This window comes from Catharus ustulatus, chromosome 21 (genome assembly GCF_009819885.2).
Source record: "Catharus ustulatus isolate bCatUst1 chromosome 21, bCatUst1.pri.v2, whole genome shotgun sequence".
NCBI lineage: Eukaryota > Metazoa > Chordata > Aves > Passeriformes > Turdidae > Catharus > Catharus ustulatus.
This window is the reverse complement of record NC_046241.1, coordinates 9,712,953-9,734,753: the sequence shown is the minus strand read 5'-3', so window position 1 is coordinate 9,734,753 and position 21,801 is coordinate 9,712,953. Positions and strand designations below refer to the sequence as shown.

Here is a 21,801-nt window from a genome sequence, read left to right as displayed (position 1 = left end):
TACACTCCTGTGCTGTGATCACCTGCAGGAGCAGGCCAGGGTAACTGCCTTACACAGTTCTACAGCCACAGACAAAGGCATCTGTAATCCACACATTTCCATTTTCCTCCCAACAATTTTAGTATTCATTTGCACGATGCACTGTGGAAAAATCTCGCACAGGCATGGGTCATTGAAGGCAGAAGGCTTTCAAGCATCAAGTTTATTATTCAGTCTTTGCAGGTATCACAAGGATGATGATGATGATGATGGAAGATGCACCATGTTCCTTTACTGTATGGAGTTTATGTGTTTTGCAATAAAATAGAATTAAATAATTATAGTGTCCTGTCAGCTCCTTTAAAGGCTATATATTAAAAAACTTAAGAGTAACTTCTAGTTTACAGAACCTGTATTATATATAATGCTATTATATTATTTTATATATTGTATCATTAATAATTATATAATATGTATAATATATAAAAATATACAAAATACATTTTTTTAAATCCAGAAATAGTAGTGATAGGTAAAACACAAATTCAAGCTGGTTACAGGAAATAATAATGTAAAAATAAAAACCCCATCTCATAGATATTCTAAGACATTATCATCAAAACCCCATTTACAAAGCAATTTAAACTAATTTCTCCAAGAGAGCTTTCCTTCTGAGCCCAGACTATCCTCAAAGGAATTTCAAAGGCTCAGTAGCCCTGCTTCTGGACTAGAGGAGTCCTGCTGTTCTCACAGCCCCAAAAATCCAGTGCCACAGAGCTGCCTCAAACACAGTCCAAGGTTAACTTCATGTCCACCCAAGTTTCTTACCCAGCCTGGGTTCCCATCAGGGGAACCAGGCACACAGAAGGGCAAAGTGCCTGAAAGCCCAGAGCAGCCCCAAAGCAGAGCCAGCCTCACACAGCACCAGCCAGGGCAGAAGGGAACAGCAAACACCTGCACCTGAGCACTGCTTGAGGCTGAGCAAAGAAATCATGGCTTTCCCCATTTCTCACAAAACCCAAAAGTGATTCTACTTAACCTTTAACTAGGAGGTAGAAAACTTTCTTTAGCCCACCAGGGGATTTATCAGAACTGTGATTTATTCCTTCTCCTCATGCATGTGCTGCTGGCCTCTGCTGGGAGAGGTCTCACTGTGTGCCGGGGAGTTCCCAACTCCTGCTCTACACTGAGCTCCAGGAGAAAAGCTCTCCTAAATCCAGCCCAGTCCCACTGCCAGTGGGCATGTCAGACACAGGAACAATACTGGAAAGCAGAGACAGCTGGCAAACTGAATTTTTGGAAAACGTTCACTGACAACCCCTTTCTAAACTGAACCAAGTATTTCAGCACTGACAAAAAGCAAAAACACATTTATGAATTACCAGCTGAAGAGAAATATGGTTTCTAATTACATTCAAAATAAATACTTCTCTGTCTGGACTTGAGAAAGAAAAGAAAAGCCAAACAAAACCTTACATTAACTCAGTCCATAGCACTACTACTTAGAACTGCAGCATTATCAGCAAATTTGAAACGAGCCTTAGGCCCGAGGTACAAATTTCAGAGCCTGTCACATTCAGCAAACACAAACCTGAACTTCCAGCACCATCCTCAGACTGTGCTCAGTAGCAAATGAAACATCCTCAAACTGCTTTTCTAAACAAACAGAATATCAGAAAGAGACACCTGCTCAAACAAAAACCTGAACCCAGCTCTTGTTTTTCTTAGAGGGCACATCAAAGAAAATGGGGTTTGACACATACAAATTAACTTAGTTATAAGTACCAAAGCAATTGCTTCTGCATGAAAAAAACAATCTCAATTGTTGCTACAAAATACATAACCTCAGTTCTCATGCTGTACTGCTAACAATAATTTTTCATGCACTACTGAAGCACTTTCAGATATGGTGACAACACTTTTAAAACACCTCTGACAACCTCCACTACTCCACTTCACTGGCAACTGACTGGCTATTTGCAAGCTGAGGGAAAAAAATACCAAGAACAAAGCCATAGGCTATGGCAGAATGTCTCTTTTCTTGTAGAACAATAACAAAATACCCAAAAGTTTGTCCCTAAGAACAGTTAAAAACTTTTCCCATTTCTTCTGCTAAGTTCTCTCCTCCTTAAGCAGAAGGAAGGAGGTTAACAGGAAGGTCCCTCTATGGCAAAATTTAGACTGCACACTGAGTGTTTGTTTAAGGCAGAAAATTCCCATTAATCACTCAGATTGCAGCAATAACCAACAGCACATGCTCTCCACACTGGAATACTGAACAGCTCAAGGTGAATCACTTTGTTCAAGGCTTGTGCTCAGTCCTGGCACCAAATTCATAAAGAAGCTTAAGACCTGCAAGGCTCTGTGGCATTCAGTGCCAAATCAGAGAACAGCATCACTTTATTTCACAACTGATGATCAGGAGGCAGCAGAGCTCATGTTCTTCCTTCCTCATCAAGAGAAACAGCACACCTGCAGCCAGCATTTCACAAACCACTTTGGAAGCAAACAGTGATACAAATAGCTCCCACATGGAGCAAGAAGTGTTGCAGACTGTGACATTTCATGCTTCCAAATTTTCCTGGGGGATAACAGGATGGAATGGAGAATCTGGTTGACAGTGTCTGTCTCCTGGGATCTCACAGGATGCTTCAGGAGCTGACTGCAGACACTGCCACAGAAGCATTCTCAAGGTAAGCACCACTATGAGACTACTCTGAATTCCTGAGTATTGGTGCTGATACTGATCTTGATGCTGCTGGTATGTGCAGCATGGAGAAAGACAAGCATGAGGCTACAGCCTTTCAGCAGGTTTCACAGATCACCAGGCTCCATGCTTAAGAAATGTTCACGTTGTTTAGATGATTCTATGATGCGAAGTGACATCTTCTGCAACAACCATAAAACATAAGTGAACTTTTTTGCCAGATTAAGGAAAAGATCAGTCTTGAGACTCTTAACTGGCAGAATTTATTTGAAGTCTTGTGTAAAAGAAAGAGCCACTATAACAGTATGTCTTGCCCAGGACTCAAAGGAACACAAGAAAAATAAACAAAGCAGTTGGGAGGTAAAAGCAAGATGAGCAAAAGCATCAAGAAATGTTAATAAAGTCTCTGTTACAACTACTGTAAATGAAAAGAGGACCACCCAGTCCAACAGGCAGAACACAGGATTTCTTGTCATCTTTAAAGACATAGATGCAGCTGTAGACAGACATCAGTTTCTTCCAATGGTGGAATGTCTCTTTCCATCTCCCACAAAGAACACACTAACTCGACTCACTCCAGGGAAGATCCAGTTTTCAACACATTAAAGTGATGGAATTTGGAGCAATTACCTTACTTGGGCCATTTTTCTTAAAAACTGCTGAAATACAAATTGGGATGACTGTTGCTTCAAGTAGAAAAAAGAAAAAAAAAAGTAGAGAGTGAGAAGGGTCCCTTTTCAGAACAGCACTGAGAAGTGAGAAGATGTCAGTGCCCTTCCAGCTCTCACAAGCCTTTCACACAGAGCTCATGTTCTCTGATTCACTCCAAGTTGTTAGCTGTAACTACTCTTCTACATTTCTTAAAGAGAACATTTCACATTGGGGAAAACTTCAATGTATCTTTGAATTAACAGATACAGTCAAATCCATGTATGCTAATATTGCTTTCCACCTGAAAGCTGTGATAAAATCACAGTTCCACGTTCTTGACAATCAGTCTGTTTCATCCTAAGCACTTCAGGAAGGATTCTGCAAAGTGGGAAAAAACCCACAGCTAGTGATGGAAAGAGCTCTTACTCAAAAGCTAATTACCACCTCTGACATCAGCAGTGAAGAAATTAGACAAAACTGGTTCTTGAATAAGTTCTCCCTTCTGTCAAGTTTTCCACAATAAAGAAGTCCCTCTTTAAGCTCTCTATGGTTAGTTTGATTTAGAAGAACAGGGAACAAACTCAGGTTATTGGTTCTTACCTTCAGTCCTGTTTTTTCATCATCACTACCATTATTTGTAGATGGTGTTTCATCCCCTTGCCTGGAAACCAAGACAAAATCTTCACTGTTAAGAGTGGATACCGAGTCTGAAGAGACACTGATTTTTCCAACAGAAGCCTTGTCATCCATGACTTAAAAAGGAAGTTCGATTCATGAATGAGATTAAATATGTTATAAACTCCTGAAAAACAAAAATCATAAAAATACTTATATAAAACTTCATGCTAAAATGCTCAAACGTTTCTTTTCAGAAACCTGCTGACTAGTTATAAAAACTAACTCATCCAACAGCACAACCAAGCTCCAGCTCCTCTCTCAGTGTGCACTCCAAGTCCTGCCCTCATTTTGCTAAGCAGCACACGCTATCACAGCACTGGTTTCCATACCTCACAAAAGGGAAGTTAATAAACTCTTTGCAGTATTTCATGGTTATGTCAGTCACCACTTTCTACACACCACACAAAACAGGGCCCTGGAACATACACTCCACTTGCTGGCAATTCAGGCCAGCACAATAAAGTCCATTTTCTTCCTTCAGTTAATACCTGCCTTCACCTACATTCACAAAAAAAATTACTTTTATCTATCAGAGCTCACTGTATGCTGCAGTCATATTCCTTTCCCCCAAACAAGAGTTTGACCTAACTCTTGATATTTTGCTCTAAAACCTTGGGACATAGAGCATTTTATGAATCTATGCTGAATCTTCTGTACTATAAGGAGCAATAAAAGCAAAGACTTCCAAGAAGCAGGAAGAACAGCGTAGGCTGGATCAGTACTGAGAAGCAGAGCCAACAGAGGATTTTAAAAAGCTGGAACTGGCACTGAGAGGCATTTGAAGAAAGGAACAAAAGGTGAAGTTCAGCTGCACACCTTGAACTCTACAGCACAGATTCCCACAATCCACAGCTCAAAACAGACTGCTGTGATAAATATGGGTGATTAAATTTCCCAGAAATCCAAATATACCCTTATCTCAATGGCTCAGGTCTTTACAAACTTCCAAGCATAACCAAACTCAAATGCTTTTTCAGCCTCCAGTTCTGCCTTCCAACCTGGAAGCACCATCCCAACCTGGCTTCCAACAGTGCAGCCAAACAACAGAGACCTGGCACAGCCACAGGCTCAGCTCAGCATTCCTGCCTGAACCAGGAACAATGCCCCAGAAATAGCAAAGCCCTTTTATTCCTATCAATGCCCTCCCCACAGCCACCAATACAACATGGAATCTGCCAGGACAACTTCTAACCAATTACCTATCAAGTCATGTCATGGTCCTGGAACGTGTTTCAGAGAACAAGTGAAACAGAGTGTAAGAGGAGGAATGGATGTGGTATGTTCATGAATGACAACACACCTGTGCTTATTTGATTTCATTTCCAAAATCATCTGTGGTACTTAGATATCCTTTTCAAAACTGTTTGAAGATCCACTGAGTTTCAGTGGGAATTCCTGGCTGGAAAATCAGGCATTTTGAGAAGTTCTACACACTGTATCTACCCAGTATTACTCACATGTATCTTAAAGGCAGGGCAGAGTTCTTATTTTTAAAGATGCTTTTGTTTTAAGGATTCATATTAGAACATCTCTGCAAAGTTCCATATTACACCATCTATATAACACACAGATCTCTGAAAATACCTAAACCAAAGATCTTGAAACACAGACTAAAAATAAGCATCAAACACTAAATACCCCCTTGCCTTTACTGCTTTCATTCAAACAGAGCAAACCCATCTTCCACACTGACAGCAGGAGTAGAGGAGCAGGCTTTGATCACAAGCAGCTGTAAAGATCATCCAGGCAAGGATCAATTTAGCATTTTATTTTGGTATAGTGCGTCTGTCTTGAAGTGCTAATTTCTCCAATTTCCCAAGTGTTTCAATCCAACACCTTTCCCCAACATTACCTCCAATTCAATAACAAGCTTCCCGTGCTTTTCCACGCTCCCTGGCTGGCGTAGCGCGGTGTAAACAAACCCCACGCGGATCCTGGGGCACAGCCGGCCCAGCCTAACCCCACAGCAGTGTCACAACACAGAATTGCAACACCAGGACGTCCCAATCAGCCCAACTCTGCCAGTCTAACAGTGAGCAGAAGTCTCATGAAATTACACAAGACAGCAGAGCACAGGAAAGGGGACAGTGGAGCAGGCAACTGAGAGAAGCTTTTGATGTAGCAGCTAACAAAGCTCAGATACCCAACTTTGCTGGAATCACTCACAGAGGTTCACTGGATTAATGCTCAAACACTGGAGGTGCAAAGTAGTCTTCAAATATTAAAATATTGCCTGAGGTTAACAAAAATTTCTATATCCTCACACTTTGCTTTGCATGGATTTAATTTCCTCTGTTCCTTGCTACCATTCTGTTCCACATAGGTTACCACATGGATCATTTTACCTAAATCAGAACGCTCACAGTGGCAGAATCACCACCAGAAAGCCTCCAAGCCCACTAAAATAAGGGCCAGCCTAGAAGGGCACACATCAGAAACCAGCAGAGCAATTACATGTGGCTTAAGAGTGCTCTGGAATCAAACCCCAAGAACAAACAGCAGCAGTGACAGCGCTCTTTAGCAATACCTGCAACTGGTCTCAGACCCAAAGCTTTCTGCTCTTTCTGCTCTCCCACCTTAGGACCAAAAACCTCAGCCAAGTACAGAGCTCAAGTTCTGATGTTCCTCAGAAGGCCAGTGTCTCATCCCCTACAGGGAAAGAGGCCTTGGTTTGTCTCAGCATAAATAAAATACGAGCTTTTGAATTCAGCACACTTTAGCTCCTGACACAGAACAGCACCACAATAATGCAATGTTTACCTGAAGGTGTCTTTACACCTCCATGGGACACTGAGTGTCTGGGTAAAACACATATGAAGAGGCACACTTCTACCAACCTCTTTCCTTGCTCATCTGTGTAATTAAATGGGTGTTCTGGCCTCTCATCACAAACAAACTATTGGAGAAAGTTGCAAAATGAGAAAGTCAACACAGCTGGCTCTTGGGGCACTGCTTTCAGTCTTACTTTAAATCCTGGCTCTCCGTGAAATTCTCCTTCACTGCTGTTACACCTTACACTCTACTCAAGATAATGTGCAGAGGAACACCAGAGACCCCATTCACCATGCTAAAATCTTAAACAACTGGAAAGCAAACCTACCAAAACTCCAGATTAGTTACACACACCTATAAAACATTTACCTTTTACCTTCCCTCCCTTGCCCAAATATTTGACACCTGACCTGCAACTCGTGATCAAAGCTTCCCAAGTTCTGCCAGGATGGATTTAAAAGAGCTCAAAGCAAGCAGTATACAGAAAAAAGAAAATCAGAAAACCTTCCATTTTACATTACTGGAAGAGGCTGAGGCTTGAATGCCACCTTGAGACATGTGCAACAAGTGAAGTGAGGCACTCATAACTACGGCTGGTGTCACTCCATTTCCAAGGAATACCCATTCTCAGGTGCTTAGAACATCCACAACCACACAAAAAGACAGCAGGTGAACAGAAAAATCAATAGATCAGGCATGAACTTCTTCAACCCGAGTCAACAGCACATGTAGCATCTTCAGCAAGGAACTTGCAGGGAAATACAACACAAAAATAAGTTCTAGGTGTCCAGGGCAGAAAAGAGAATAAGCATGAGAACAGGTAAGCAAACCAGAGAGGAAAAAAGACTTTTTTCCCCCATTCTTATCTTTCTTAGCTTTTGTAACTCAGTTGCAGTTCCTAAAGTGATTCCACAAAGTTCCAATATATCTGATGCAGAATGCATCAGATAAAGAACAATAAAGAACAAGAGCAATATTAACTAAATTACTGAAGAACAGCAATTCATTTGCCTTAAAAAGCAAAGTCAGAAAGCTTGGCATGCAAAATAAACTTATATCCTCTATCCTCCAAAATATGAAGCCATAGTGTTAAAAAACATGGAAAACAAGGTGACATGCAGAAAAGACACCGAGGTGGCTGAAATACCTAGATATAATGTATTTTCTGTTTCTATTCCTCTGGCTCTGGCACAGCTTAACAACAAATCCAGTATGGTTCAATGTAAAGATACAAAGTTCTGTTTTCCAAGTGTTCATCATTAGCATCTTAGTGTGGGTGAACAGTGGAATTTGTGGCAGGGTTCAGAGGCTTTACAGAGCACTTTGCAGAGCTGTGTTATGACAAAGAACCCAGCATTCTGCAGGACTCTTGGACAGCTTGGACAACTGTGGGTTTTTCTACCTAGTGCATACTTGTTGTTTTAAAACACATAGCAAGTCCTGAAAAAAAGCCTGGAAAATGCTCCATGTCAATGCCTGTATTTTATCACAGCTCTGGGAAAAAAAACACAAAAAACACCAAACAAGCAATCAGCAGCAATCTTTTTTCTTCTCACGTATCACATGATTAGTCTGCTCAATCATGTCTGATCTTTACCCACCTTCCCTGTGCAACACATACTCTCAAATGCAACAAGAAGTCCTTGGCACTCAAAATGAAGCAGGAAAGCCAGAGGAATACTGCATGTGAAAATACAGATTTAGGATGACTAAAGAGTAATTAATAAAAAATAACAACTACAAGTCTAACTTTTCTGTTCATTTTACAACACACTGACAGCCACAGATGTTCCCACTAACTTCAAGAGCCAGAAAGAAAAACGATATTGTTATTTGGAGATAATGGTGTCTCTAATTCCACCCCTCTCCTCACAGATCTCAGGAAGAGGAGTGAATCATGAGACACGATGTAAAATCAGGCATCAGACAAAACACAAGAGTTAAGCTAATGCAATCTTTGTTAACAATCCTTAACAGGTTGATAGCTTCAATTTGGATTGAAAGGAAAATGATGTTGGCAATAACTATCTGCTCAGAGAACAAAACTCTAATTTTAGGCTCTTGTAATCAGTAAATTCCCCATCCCAGAAACAAGCAGTCTGTCCTGGGAAACTGCAGTTTATAAAAGAAATGCTGACACTGCCTTAGCCAGCCCAGCACAGGAATGCTGCTGGAATGAATTAACGATGAACAGTTGGTTCATCCACTCCACAGCTGACACTCCCCCAGCACCAGCCCCATCCCTGCGCTGTGCAGCTGGGATGGACAGGACACAGCTCGGGCTGGAGGCTGGGACAGTGCAGCCAGCAGCCAAACAAACTCTGGGGATGATGCTCTGTGTACTGCTGGAGCTGCTCTCTCATTAGGATTCAAACACAAACAGACAAGCAGAGTGCTTTAAAAATATGCTGTGGAAGAACCGAGAAAAAAGGAGTTACATTTGGTGTGTGCTACCAAACACGGGCTGCACTTAGAGCTGGAAATTGGAAGGAAACCCCTATGCCAAGCTCCATTTGTTAATTTGTTTACTGTGTACACAGAAGTAAGTTTGCTCAGGTCCTTGACCTTTTAAGTAGAAGCCTTAAAAAAGAATATAGTATTTCTGCAAGTCAATCAGCAGGGAGAAGTTCCTGTAATAACACAAAGCAGACAAAAGTCTCAGAAATCCTACTGAGATGGGCTTTAAGAAAACCTGTAAGTAAAACAAAATTTGGAATACAGATCAAGCCATACCTGTATGCCCTATCTCTTCTCCACCTTGTATTCAAGAAATAAACATAATTCTTTTCCTCTACAAACCTCTCACACGATCTTTTCCTTCTCTCCAAAATACTTTTTTTACTTCTTCTCTCCCTCAAAATGACCAGGCAAATCTCCATAGAGATAAACCACCAAGTTTACTTCCAGCAGTTCAATTTCCACTTAATTTTTGCTGATAAGTGTTTTTAAACCAACTTAACACCATCTGTTTATACTTAATTTTCACTCCTAACGGACACAACCAGTCCTTAAGAATTATCTACAGGGGACGAGTTACCTGAAAGAAACACTTCCTTGACAACAAGAAGGACAAAACCCGCAAAAAAACCCCGAGATTACGATAGATGAAGCAAATAAAGATGCCTGCACACAACGAAATGCCACACTTTGGGATCCACCTGGAAGCGACAGGCAAGCACCGACACCCCGCGACACGGGGAGGGACAGCGGGGGCCCGGCCGGGACGGGACGCGGGGGGAAGCGGCGGCTCCGGGACGCTGACGCGGTTCGAGGCTGCTCGTCCCTGTCCCCCACCCCGCAGCCGGGGAGGACGGGCCCGGCCCGGCGCCCCCCGCCTGCCCCACGACTCGGCCCGGCCCTGTGGGACCTGGGGCGCCCTCACGGCCCCGCTGCCGCCGAGGCCGCGGCCCTGTCGGGCAGAGGGGACGGGGAGGCACCGCTCCGGGTGGGAGACACGGCCCCGGGGGCGAGGGAGGGACCCGGCGGTAGCGGAGCGCAGGACAGCCCCCAGCTCCCGCACACCGGGAGGGAGCGGCGGCGGGGCAGCGCCGCGGAGCGCAGCGGGGACGGGGCGGGCGCGCCCCCCGGCAGCGCGAGCCGCACCTACCCCGGCCGCCGCCGCCGCCGCTCCCGGTGCCGGGCCTGGGCCGCCGCCGCCCCACGTGACCGGGCGGAGGGGCGGCCCCGCCGGTCCTTCCGGGCGCGGCTCTTCCGGCGGGCGGACAATGCGGTTCCGAGTCGCGGTGCTGGGCTGCGGTGGCGCCTGTAGGTCCCGGCGGGCCGGCGGGGCGCGGGCGGCGGCCCCGGAGCGCGGCGCGGAGCGGCCCGCGGCTCCCGCTGCCCCCGCGGGCCGCGCTCGGAGGGCGGCCCGGCCCGGCCGGGGGCGCGGCGGGGCTCGGGGCCGCCCGGGGGGCGCGGCGGGCGGCCGGGCCCGGCCCGGCGCTGGGGCGGCGGCTCACGGCGGGTCTCCTCCCCTCTCTAGGTCCGTAGCCGGAGGCAGGAGCGGCCGCGGGTGCCAGCGCGGGGACGCGGCCCGACGCTACAGGTACCTGCCCCTTCCCTCCCTCCCTCCATCCCTCCCGCGGGGCCGGGCCTGGCGCGGACAGCGGCTTCTCCCGCTCTCGCAAAGCGCATCGCGTTTACATTGTTTTGGGATGCTGCGCGGGCTCCCGGCTGAGCTGGGCTGGAATACTCTTTTTCCGGGCCCGGGAAGCAGATGTGAGGGGCCGGGGCGATCCGCGGCCGGTAAAGGCCGAGGAAGCACGTGCTTCCAGCGGGGAGCCCTGCCCGTCCGACCGGAGCTTGCCTTGGTTCATTTGATGCTCTTTTCTCTTGGAGATCGGTAATAGTTGAAACTGAACGTGTGCCAAGGCAAGGCACAACTTTTCGGTCTACAGTTCCTCACGATGTGGCTCTTGTGGTTTGCCAGAGATCGGCTGAATGGCTGGAACAGCTTTGGTTAACAGCACAGTTTAACTTTAGCGTGGGTGCTTTAACTGTGTTCCTATTGTATGAATTTCCAAAGTGGAAAAAACAGACTCACAACTGGACTTCTCTCTTCACGGTCCAGAGAAAACACCAAAAGAAGCAGTTTGATAATGCCTAAAATTCACTGAGGATATATCAGGATGATCTGTTCCTGTAGTTTATATTTGCCAAAGGCTGTTGCCTTTTAAAATTAAACTTTCAGCCCTAGAAACGGGGTCAGTCAGGCAGCACTGAAGGTGATTGAGATACTGGGTTCAGCAATTCAGCAGAACTGGCTGTACTGCAGAACGATGCCCCCCTGCTTCCAAACTTTCCCTGGTCCCTGTTTTTTGAAGTTTTTTGAAATCCTTCCCTAATTTTTGCATTCCGTACACTGGAAGTTACACTCGATGGGTGTGATCAATGAGGAGGTCATGTCTCCAAATGCTGTCTGAGCTGCAAACTGAAAAAACCATGATTATTGACAGATGCTTCCAAAAATATTCTTTGAACAGTTGTCTGGTGTGTTCATTCATTTCACTAGGCACAATGCCATTCCTGCTTGTACACCCAGCTGACACTTCATGCCCCAAGAGAGCAGTATCTGCTTTTATCTATAAACTTCAAAGCTTCCTCTCGAGCTTTATGTGGTGTTTGTAATAGGTGGGAGGTGTAAGTTTTGCTTTGTTTTGTAATTTTATCTAACAAAATCTTGCATCATTTAGTCTCTTGTTATTTCTTCACTTCCTGCAATCCCAGTGCTTTGGCAGGATTGTGTGAGCAGTGTTTCATGCAGAATCAGTGTAGTCTTATAAATTCTCAAAGCAACTGTTGAAAGACAAAATAATGGTACTTGGTTTATGGAAGATCCACTGTTCTTCATTTCAAGTCCTGTCAAAACAAGAACAAACTTCCTAGAGAAGTGATAAACACCCACTTTATATTATCACTTTAAATTTTTCTAACCTGCCTTTTAGAAAACAAAAAGTACTCATTGTTTGGTTTTTTTCTGCTGCTTTTCCTTAGGTGTGCCAAAATGTCAGAAAGATCAGATATTCTTCATTTCAAGTTTGACAACTATGGAGATTCAATGTTACAGAAAATGAACAAACTGAGGGAAGAAAACAAATTTTGTGATGTCGTGGTCCATATAGATGATGTTGAAGTTCACGGGCATAAAATTGTCTTTGCTGCTGGCTCTCCTTTTTTAAGAGATCAGTTCTTACTGAACGACTCCAGAGATGTAAAAATCTCGATCCTGCAGAGTTCAGAAGTGGGGAGGCAGCTGCTTCTCTCCTGCTACAGTGGCACTCTGGAGTTCCCTGAAATGGAACTGGTGAACTACCTGACTGCTGCCAGCTTTCTGCAGATGAGCCACATCGTGGAGCGGTGCACTCAGGCCCTGTGGAAGTTCATCAAACCCAAGCAGCCACTGGAGAGCAAAGAGTGCGAACAGCAAAGCGACTCTTCGGAGCTGAAGGAACATCAGGGAGACGATGACTCTCTGCAGCAAGACTCGCCTTGCATTCAGCCTTCAGAAGACAGCATGGACATGGAGGATAGTGATATTCAGATCATCAAGGTGGAGTCCATTGGGGAAGTAACAGAAGTTAGGAATAAGAAGGATCAGAACCAGTTCATTTCCTCTGAACAAACTGCACTGCATTCCTCAGAGCCTCAACACTTTCTTATCAACTCCACTGTTGAGAACAGAACAAGTGAAATAGAGCAAAACCACCTCCACAACTATGCCCTTTCATATGCTGGCAGCGATAACATCATTCTGGCCTCTAAAGAGATGTTTGGGCCTAACAACCGAGGGATAGACAAAGGCCTCCAGTGGCACCATCAGTGTCCCAAGTGCACAAGAGTATTTCGGCATCTGGAAAACTACGCCAACCACTTAAAGATGCATAAACTATTTATGTGTCTGCTCTGTGGCAAGACGTTCACTCAGAAGGGCAATCTCCACCGGCACATGAGAGTGCACGCAGGCATCAAACCATTCCAATGTAAGATCTGTGGGAAAACGTTCTCTCAGAAATGTTCCTTACAGGACCACCTCAACCTGCACAGTGGGGACAAGCCCCACAAGTGTAACTACTGTGACATGGTCTTTGCGCATAAGCCCGTTCTGAGGAAACACCTTAAACAGCTGCATGGTAAAAATAGCTTTGACAATGCCAATGAAAGAAACGTGCAAGACATAACGGTGGACTTCGATTCATTCACATGTAGCGCTGCTACAGACAGTAAGGTCTGTCAGCAGGCTGATGCCAGCCAGGTACTGGATGCAGGGAAGCTGCCTCAGGCTGTGCTCAGTTTAAGAAACGATAGTACCTGCGTCAATTAAGCAATTAAAGCTCGCCCTGTGTAGGGATCGTGACTGAGAGAAGCAAACCGTTGGTTTGGCTTCTTCCCTAAACTAGTGGTGTGCCCCAAAAGGCTACAGCTGGTTGGATTGCAAAACTTGGCAGGTCTTCAGCCATTGCTGTTAGTCTTACTTGATATTTTCTGTGAATAGCAATCCTCCTTCAGGTTTCTGTCTATGTCTCTACTGTGGATTAAGGGGTTAATTATTTCATTTCTCTCTGATTAGGAGATTCAAGACTAACACCTTTTGAAAGACTGTTGCTGTGGGCTGCAAGTAAACCATCTGCTGTGCAGTTAGAGGCTTCTCTGTGTCTGGGCAGATGGAGGAAAGCAAAGAGGACAAGTGTGTGAGATAACCCGATATTTTTTTTAAAAAGCACTGGATAACTGAAAACACTCCATATACTTAAATTTAAACTTACCTCTTAAAATTACCTTTCTCTGATCTTACTCATAGACTCCTGCAGTTGAAATGAAGTATTTTTGTGTCACTTTTTTTGCCCTTTCTAAACTTATTCAAGAAACTTCTGCTGCCAATCAGTGCTCTCTTAAAAACTCTCAGGGTTTTTAACCTCAACATGCATTATGAAAAGATGAAACCCTAAATGATTTGGCAGGGTTAGCTGATCACTGCATAGAGCTGCTCAAACTGAGGATAATTGCAGCTCTGGAATGTGAGAGGCTGGTGCCTGGAGTGCAAATGTGACCTGTTCTTATGCTGGCATACCTGGGATTTTTAAAGGGCACTTACCAGTGCATGTACTGAGACAGGCTAAACACTTCAAAGCTAAAAGTTATCCTCCATCTTCCGTAAGTTTTGCATCACAAACCACAACAGCTGTTGGGTTTAAAGCAAAGCTGGAGTGGAGAAGTACTGCTGACACTGTGAAAAGAATCTTTTTAAAGCTGCAATGTGTAACAAACTCCATTATTTTTATTTTTTTTTTCTTTTTTCCCCCCTTAGTTCTCGTATGTCTCTCCTTGATGTCTAACAAGGGCCACATGTCACTTAACTTTAAACAGAAATACCTGCTATAAGAACTTAACAAAATTTTTTGATTTCTTGAACTTTTTTGAAGTGACCATTAGTGTTTTACAGATCCTAGGATGAGGTATAGGTAGCACAATTTCTATAGGTTAATATATCAGCTATTGACTGTACTCAGCAATACCTCTTGTATACCGCCTTAAACATCAGATGTAGCGGGAATGGCATGTTAATTGGGATTCTGGGATTATACCATGCTGCTTCTCAAAAGTGCCGTGGAATTACCGCATCCCAGGCAGGCTGAAAGAAGCTTAATTTATGAGGCACACCATTCCCAGTAGAACAGCACTGTTAGTACTGAAGTGTAGCATAGACTAATAATCAAATGGCTGATCCTCAGCAGAGAACTGCTGTTTGTGTTTGGAATAAGGATTTCTTCCAATGCAGCTCTTTTCCACAAGGCTTGCCGTGAGGCTGAGATTATGCTTCCTACCTAAATGTAGTACTGTGCTTGAATGAGGGGTGGGGGTGAAAGGCTGCTATTGTGTGGTTAAAAATGTTAAACAGGTATGACCAAAGGTGTGCTAGAGCAACAAGCGTTGTGTATGTCGTTATCAAAAGTTGGTCTTGCTCTTCAGCTGTGTGTGTGTAGGAGTCAGGATTTCCTTACGCAGACATTTCACTGACGGACGTTAGAACATGTTAATGTTGCAGAACGTTTTCAGAGATCCACATACTTTGAAGCAGAAAAAGAAGGTGATTCTGTGAATCAGTTTTTGCAATTGAGTTCTTGAACTACTGTACTTGACTGTTACATGAACTCTTACATGGACAGCTATGAAGTAAGCAATGGAAATTACATCAGGGCATTCATCTTTCAAGTTGTAGCAAATATATTTAGGCCTAAAGTCTAACTATTTGAAACTTTTTTAATTATTGTTCAGGTTGCTGGGGTAGAAGATAGGTGTGGGAAGAACTGTTTTCCCTCTTGAAGCCACCCACTTTAAGAGTTGTTTTGAACTAAATTTTACCATAACAGTTGCATCTGACACTTGCATTCTGTTTTCAGACAGAATCTTCTGTATTGTTCAAACATTTTGATAATCTGTTACTCACTAAATGGAAATAAGTTATAGTGCTATGTCAAAATGAAGATAGACATGGAGAATAAGAGCTTGCAGAGCCAGGTCAACGTGCTGTAAGGTACTAGTGAACAATCCAAGGCAATATGAATATGGACACAAAAAAGAAAATGGTCTTCTGCCACAAAAAGGAGTAAAACTGCACAAATGCTAGAAAACGTGGCAGCAAAATGGACAGTATTGAAAGTTTTGTCTATCTGGAAAGTTTTGGTTTTTGTGGAATTATGAAGCTGTAACATTACTGTAAGGAGAATACAGCTTGTTGAAGTAGCTGTGGGTGACTTGAAGCTGATGTGAAGAGACAAAGGGTTTTCCTAAGAAACAAAACAAAAACATCATTTGGTCAAGATACATAGGTGTTCAGTCCACCCTGTGCTGTGGTGATTTGGACGTCTGAGAAGGCCAAGACTGCTGGGCTGCTCAATTAAAGGCTGCTGTGGTCGTTTGGCAAGAGCACGGCACAAATAAATAGGAAAAAAGCAGAAATGCAGAAAACTTTCTTCACTGAAAATGGACACACCTGTTGGATGAAAAGTGACTTTTACTAATATCTGTGCTTTTGGCCTGGCAAAAGGGTGCAGACCAAAAGATTTATGCAGGAGATGGCTGCGTGACTCCAGAAACACTGGAGCTCTGAGGGCAATACGCCGATGCAAAGTGTGCTGGTGGTAGAGTTCATCTAAAATTTGCCCCTGTATGGAAAGGCAAGTGAAGACTATAGAAGAGGTATTAGAAAAGCAAAATCTGGCTAATGCTGCTTCTCTGAATTACAGATTAAAATGGAGTGAGAATTATGATAAATGGAATATGCAGAGGCAGCTCAATTATAGAGTAAGGTGAACTTAATTGTCCATGTATGTAAAATGTTGTCTTCATTGCAATGTCTCGAGTAGTGAAAGATTAGATCCATTGGTTGTTGCTACTGATGCTGCATATTCAGATGAGGACTATGGCAGTTATCATAATCTGTGTGTTACTGTGTAGAATACCATTTGCTGGTAAGTGGATAGTCTCACGATTTAATGTGCTGTACAACTTCCTGCATATCTTAAAAATAACTGAAGTCTATTACAAAAGTATTTTAATAACTCCTCAATATATTAGGATTTTTTTTTAATGTTGGCATTTTATTTATTTATATTATATAGAAGAAGGAATTTTTAGAATTTAGGTTTGCCAGAGGTTTGGGCTCACCACTTCTCTGAGTGATGGTAGCTTGTGTAGCATGTGTTCCTGCAGCACATACTGCAACTGCACAGCCTCCTGCATAGATCAGGGATGAGTCTTTCCTTAATTTATTTTTCTTTTAGAAGACATGTTTTGCAAGTTAGTAACTGATGAATTTGAAGTGTCAGTCTTTCTCTCCCCTAGCTTTTTTGGCAAAACTTAGCTGCCGCTGAACTTTTGTTGAAATAACGTAGAAATTAATTGTGTGGGGCTGATTATGGTTTTCAAGTCACTGGGAGGAATAAAAGGAGGGAGAGTCAAAATGTGATAGAAACTGAAACTGTTGAGAAAACTCTAAAATCACGTTAAATGTTAATTTTTAAAAACAAAGACGGGGACACGGTGGTGCCTCCCGACTTGGTAAGGGGTGAGAAGGCAGGACGGACGCCTTTCCTTTGAGATTGTATAATCGATGGACTGAGCATTAGCTACCTCTTCACTGACTGGGCAAAAGTCTTACACTACGTGTGATAACCAAAGCAGGCGGGTCGGCGGCTGCCGGGCGATGTCCCGTGGCCGAGAAGAAGCCAGCAGCTCTTCGGGGCGGCGGTTCGCCGTTCCCCGGCGCGTCCCGGCTGATGGCGAGAGGAGCCCCGGTAGCCGCTCCCCGGGATGCCTTACGGGGGCGGACACGTCGCTACCTCTACCGAACGGCGGGCGAGGCGCGCCCCGGTGCCGGTGCGGTTTCCCCCAGCGGCAGCCGCTGTAGCAGTGCCAAGTCTTCTAATAAACGTGCTGCTAACTCTGTCTGCCGCCGCCTCTCATTTCCACCGAGGTCGCGTCGCGCCGGGGGCGGGCGGGCGGAAGGGGCGGGCGGGGAAGCGGTTCCGGGGCGCTGCGGCACCGACGGCGGAGCGGCTCCGGCGGCGGGGAGCGGCCGGGAGCGAGCGGGGCGGAGCGGGATCGCGGCGGGCAGCCCGGGAGCCCCGGGACAGCGGGTCCTGCCGGCGGCGGGGGGGGACTGAGCCCGGCGAGACGCTCCGGTGGGTCCCGCCATGGCGGCGGACTCGGAGGTGCTGCACTTCCAGTTCGAGCAGCAGGGCGATGCCGTGCTGCAAAAGATGAACCTCCTGCGGCAGCAGAACCTCTTCTGCGACGTGTCCATCTACATCAACGACACCGAGTTCCAGGGGCACAAGGTGATCTTCGCCGCCTGCTCCACCTTCATGCGGGATCAGTTCCTGCTCAACCAGTCCAGGCAGGTTCGGATCACCATCCTGCAGAGCGCCGAGGTGGGCAGGAAGCTGCTGCTGTCCTGCTACACGGGCGCGCTGGAAGTCAAGAAGAAGGAGCTGCTGAAGTACCTGACGGCCGCCAGTTACCTGCAGATGGTTCACATCGTGGAGAAATGCACCGAGGCCTTGTCCAAGTACTTGGAGATCGACGCTTCCATGGAGAGCGGTACCCAGGCTGCCGAGGGGTGCCACTCCTCAGATGCTGAACTAAGGAGCGGGGATGAGGTTTTAGATAAAGATTGTGAAATAATCGAGATCTCTGAAGACAGCCCAGAGAACGAAGAATACCCCGTGAAACAGGAGGAGGGGGAGGACCCACACCCTGCAGAACAGAGCTTGGTGTCGGAAAGGAAGGACACAAAATCCCCAGAAATATCAACAGTGGAAATCGGATATAAGGATGATGAAATCTGTATCTTCAGAATGGATTCCATGAATGTGGCAAATGTAGAAAATGATCATTTTCCTCAGCCTTGCACTTCCTCTAAAACAAATTTATATTTCCCAGAAACCCAGCACTCCTTGATAAACTCTACAGTTGAAAGCAGGAATACAGAAATGTCAGGAAATCACTTTCAGGCTTTTGTTGGTGACAATCCAGAAGGAACTTCCAGTGGGACGAATGGGTTCCAGAGCCTGGAGGATTCTGGCAGCTCATGGCGGCACCAGTGTCCAAAGTGTCCGAGGGGCTTTGTGCACCTCGAGAACTATCTCAGACATCTGAAAATGCACAAACTCTTCCTGTGTTTGCAATGTGGCAAAACATTCACGCAAAAAAAGAATCTCAACAGGCACATCCGGGGGCACATGGGGATCCGGCCCTTCCAGTGCATGGTGTGCTTGAAGACCTTCACAGCCAAGAGCACGCTCCAGGATCACCTCAACATCCACAGCGGGGACAGGCCCTACAAGTGCCACTGCTGTGACATGGACTTCAAACACAAGTCTGCTCTTAAAAAGCATTTGACTTCTGTTCATGGAAGGAGCAGCAGCGAAAAGCCAAACCTGGACACTATTACAAAAGTTAAAATCGACTATGATTGATAGCTGGGCAGTTGTGGAGTCAGACTCCACAAAAAGCTCCTGGCTAGTGAAATTCTAGATGCAACTCCAGTTCCTGATCCCTATCTGAGGGAGAGAAGCACAAACAGGTGGCTGGTGATCCAAGACAAGCCTTGGAGCAGGAAACCTGCCTGGTCTGTTAGGGTTGCTATTGCTGTCAGTGAAAAGGTGTTTCCTAGCTGAAAGTAAACTGCAAAATATGGGAAATTATTCTGTGCTTCTCTTCCAGTATACTGAGCATATCCTGGTCCCTCAATGATGTTTTATTTTCCTTGTTTTAAGGGCAGGCACTGCTGACTTTCAGACTATTACTGATTCTGCAATAAGCTGAAGCCTGAGCCAAGGTGTTGGTGACAACAGCTGAGGAAGGGGGTGTTTGTATTTATTCAGCAAGTCAGTTGTTCCCATCCAGCTCCTGGACCATTCATGGTGAAATCATCTCCTTCCTTGCCCAAACTTTGCTTCCAACAGAAAAAGGTGTGTTTTCATACTCAAGTCTGTGACATTTAAGGACACACAACAAACAAAAACTAATCAAGGAACCTTTAAAATTGTCTCTTGCAAACAGAGAATTTGTAAAAGAGAAAGAAACAAACAATATTGCCTTGTAGTTTATTTGTAACTGGATAGTCCCGTGAAAAGGACTTGCTTTTAGTTTTATCAAGTTCTGAATTTTTATAAATTTCTTTCTTCTACTAGTGGGGGGTTTTTCTGTCATACCAATGTTTTGCACCTGTATTTGATAAGTTTAGTCCTGTTTGTTGCATCATAACATTTGCCTTCATTTTTTTACAGATCTTAGCTATATGCACTCGTGTGAAATTCAGCTGTGTGCTGTTGGGTAATCACAGTTTCAATGCTAATTTTGAAAACCAGGCATTTCTGTCTGACTAACAATGGCTTAGGCATAGAGGTCTCATAGCCTGATTCTGTGACACGGTAACACAGTAATGATGTGTGTTTGCAGAAGTGTGTTTGTGCTTTGTCAAAGGTCATTTTAGTTTCATTGAGAGCATCAAGCGCCCTGTGATGCAGTCTGTGTCTTTGGCTGTTTCTTCCACTTAATGTGATATGAATAAAGAGTCTTTTCAGTTATTAATATGAGATAATGGTACTTACAGTTAGCAAAAAGCAGTAGCTCTTACTCCTGTCTGTATCACACTTTCCTTCAAGTTTCAGAAGTGCTGTTCCAAGTTCTTGCTCTGAGTCTAGAAGTCTGGCCTGAATGCTTCAGAATCTGGCTGGCTCTAAAATCTGAGACAATAGTTTTTTATGTCAGTTCATTTTATTTTGCTGTGAGTACACCAGCCCATTTGGGGTTTTATTGATCAGCTACCTGAGGGGTTGGGTGTGTACAAAGTCTACCGTGCACTTTCCTGTTACTGCTTGTTACAGGCATGGTCAGGTTTATGTGTGGGTATTTCCCTCATGAGCACTTCCCTGTGTGCCAAAGGGGAAACAAAACGATCTTTTGAAGTGTATCTTCTGTGGGAGCAGGTTCTGAGTTATTTCGGTCGTGCATGTAAACATGAGAGGGAGTTGTGTTGTGTGACAGGCCACCAGCATGTTCTGTTCAGTGGCTGCAGTGTCTCAGTAAGCTTTGTGGACAAACCCTGGTCTTGTGCACATGTTCACGTTAGAGGCGTTTCCTCTCCCCTGTCCACACATGTAACCATGCCCTGTCATAACACAATAAATGAAATGCAAACAAGGCGTTGTGTCAGAAATATATCTCATTTTTCCTAATCACAGTTAATAATTCTGTGCATACCTTGACAGTTAGTATTTTGGCTTGCTGTGTTGAGTAAACAAGATGATGTAAACAAAACGCGGTGTTCCTGTGGCGGTCATTTAGTAACGCGTTTTTCTGTCCTTCAGAGGGGTCTGTCTGACCCACTTGGGCCATGAATTCTTCCCCCTCAGGAGTCACAGCTGTGCCCCGCCGGACCTTGGCTAAGGCTGTGTTATCTCTGTGACCGGGCGCTGCTCCGGGCGCTGCCGTGGAGGGGCAGCACCGCCCGCGCTCCCCTCCCCTCACCGGGCCTGAGGCGGCTCCGGGACAACCGACGTGGGCCTGAGGGCCTCCACTGCCCTTTTCCTCCTCAGCGCCAGCAATAATAAAGTCATAAATTGCAATTTAGAACGCCAACAAATAAGCGGCACAAGCGGCGAAAGCTACCGATTAAAATTTAAAAGGACAATAAATAATCGACGCCAGAGGCGAACGCTGCGCACGGAACCGCTGAGGCGGCTGTGTCCGAGGCGCGCCGCAAGGGGGCGCCGTGCGCGCCGCCCGCCGCTCTGTCACGCCGTCTCGGTGACCCCGCGTCCCCCTGGCGGCGGGGCCCGCGCGCCGGGCGCATCCGCACCGCCGTCTCTATGGTAACTCCCTCCCTGCGCGCGGTCACGTGCGGCGGGCGGCGCGCGGGTCTCGCGAGAGCGGCGGCGCGGGGCGTGGCGGCGCTGCCGCTGTCAGCGCGATGAGGCGGCGCCGCCGGGGCTCCCGCCGCTGCCTCCGCC

The 21,801-nt window shown here is 45.4% G+C and overlaps 3 protein-coding genes across 4 annotated transcripts in view; 2 read left to right on the top strand and 1 right to left on the bottom strand.

Moving 5' to 3' along the window:
* RABGAP1 (RAB GTPase activating protein 1) overlaps positions 1-10,438 on the bottom strand; it is a 63,697-nt gene extending 53,259 nt beyond the window's left edge. The window contains exons 1-2 of one of the 2 annotated variants that reach the window (XM_033077909.2): positions 10,395-10,438; positions 3,938-4,139 (exon numbers count right to left, since the gene is read on the bottom strand). In XM_033077909.2, the coding sequence (XP_032933800.1) occupies positions 3,938-4,087 (150 nt within the window). In that variant the 5' untranslated portion in view covers positions 4,088-4,139; positions 10,395-10,438. The remainder of the gene's footprint in view (positions 1-3,937; positions 4,140-10,394) is intronic. The other variant, XM_033077911.2, reaches the window with a different exon arrangement.
* Positions 10,439-10,496: 58 nt separating this feature from the next.
* ZBTB26 (zinc finger and BTB domain containing 26) lies at positions 10,497-17,734 on the top strand. The gene is made up of 3 exons (XM_033077790.1): positions 10,497-10,552; positions 10,770-10,832; positions 12,281-17,734. The coding sequence occupies exon 3, from the start codon at positions 12,291-12,293 to the stop codon at positions 13,605-13,607; it is 1,317 nt and encodes a 438-aa protein (XP_032933681.1). The 5' UTR covers positions 10,497-10,552; positions 10,770-10,832; positions 12,281-12,290; the 3' UTR covers positions 13,608-17,734.
* Positions 17,735-17,891: 157 nt separating this feature from the next.
* Positions 17,892-20,994, top strand: ZBTB6 (zinc finger and BTB domain containing 6). The gene has a single exon (XM_033077826.1). The coding sequence runs from the start codon at positions 17,980-17,982 to the stop codon at positions 19,261-19,263; it is 1,284 nt and encodes a 427-aa protein (XP_032933717.1). The 5' UTR covers positions 17,892-17,979; the 3' UTR covers positions 19,264-20,994.
* The last annotated feature ends 807 nt before the right edge of the window (positions 20,995-21,801 follow it).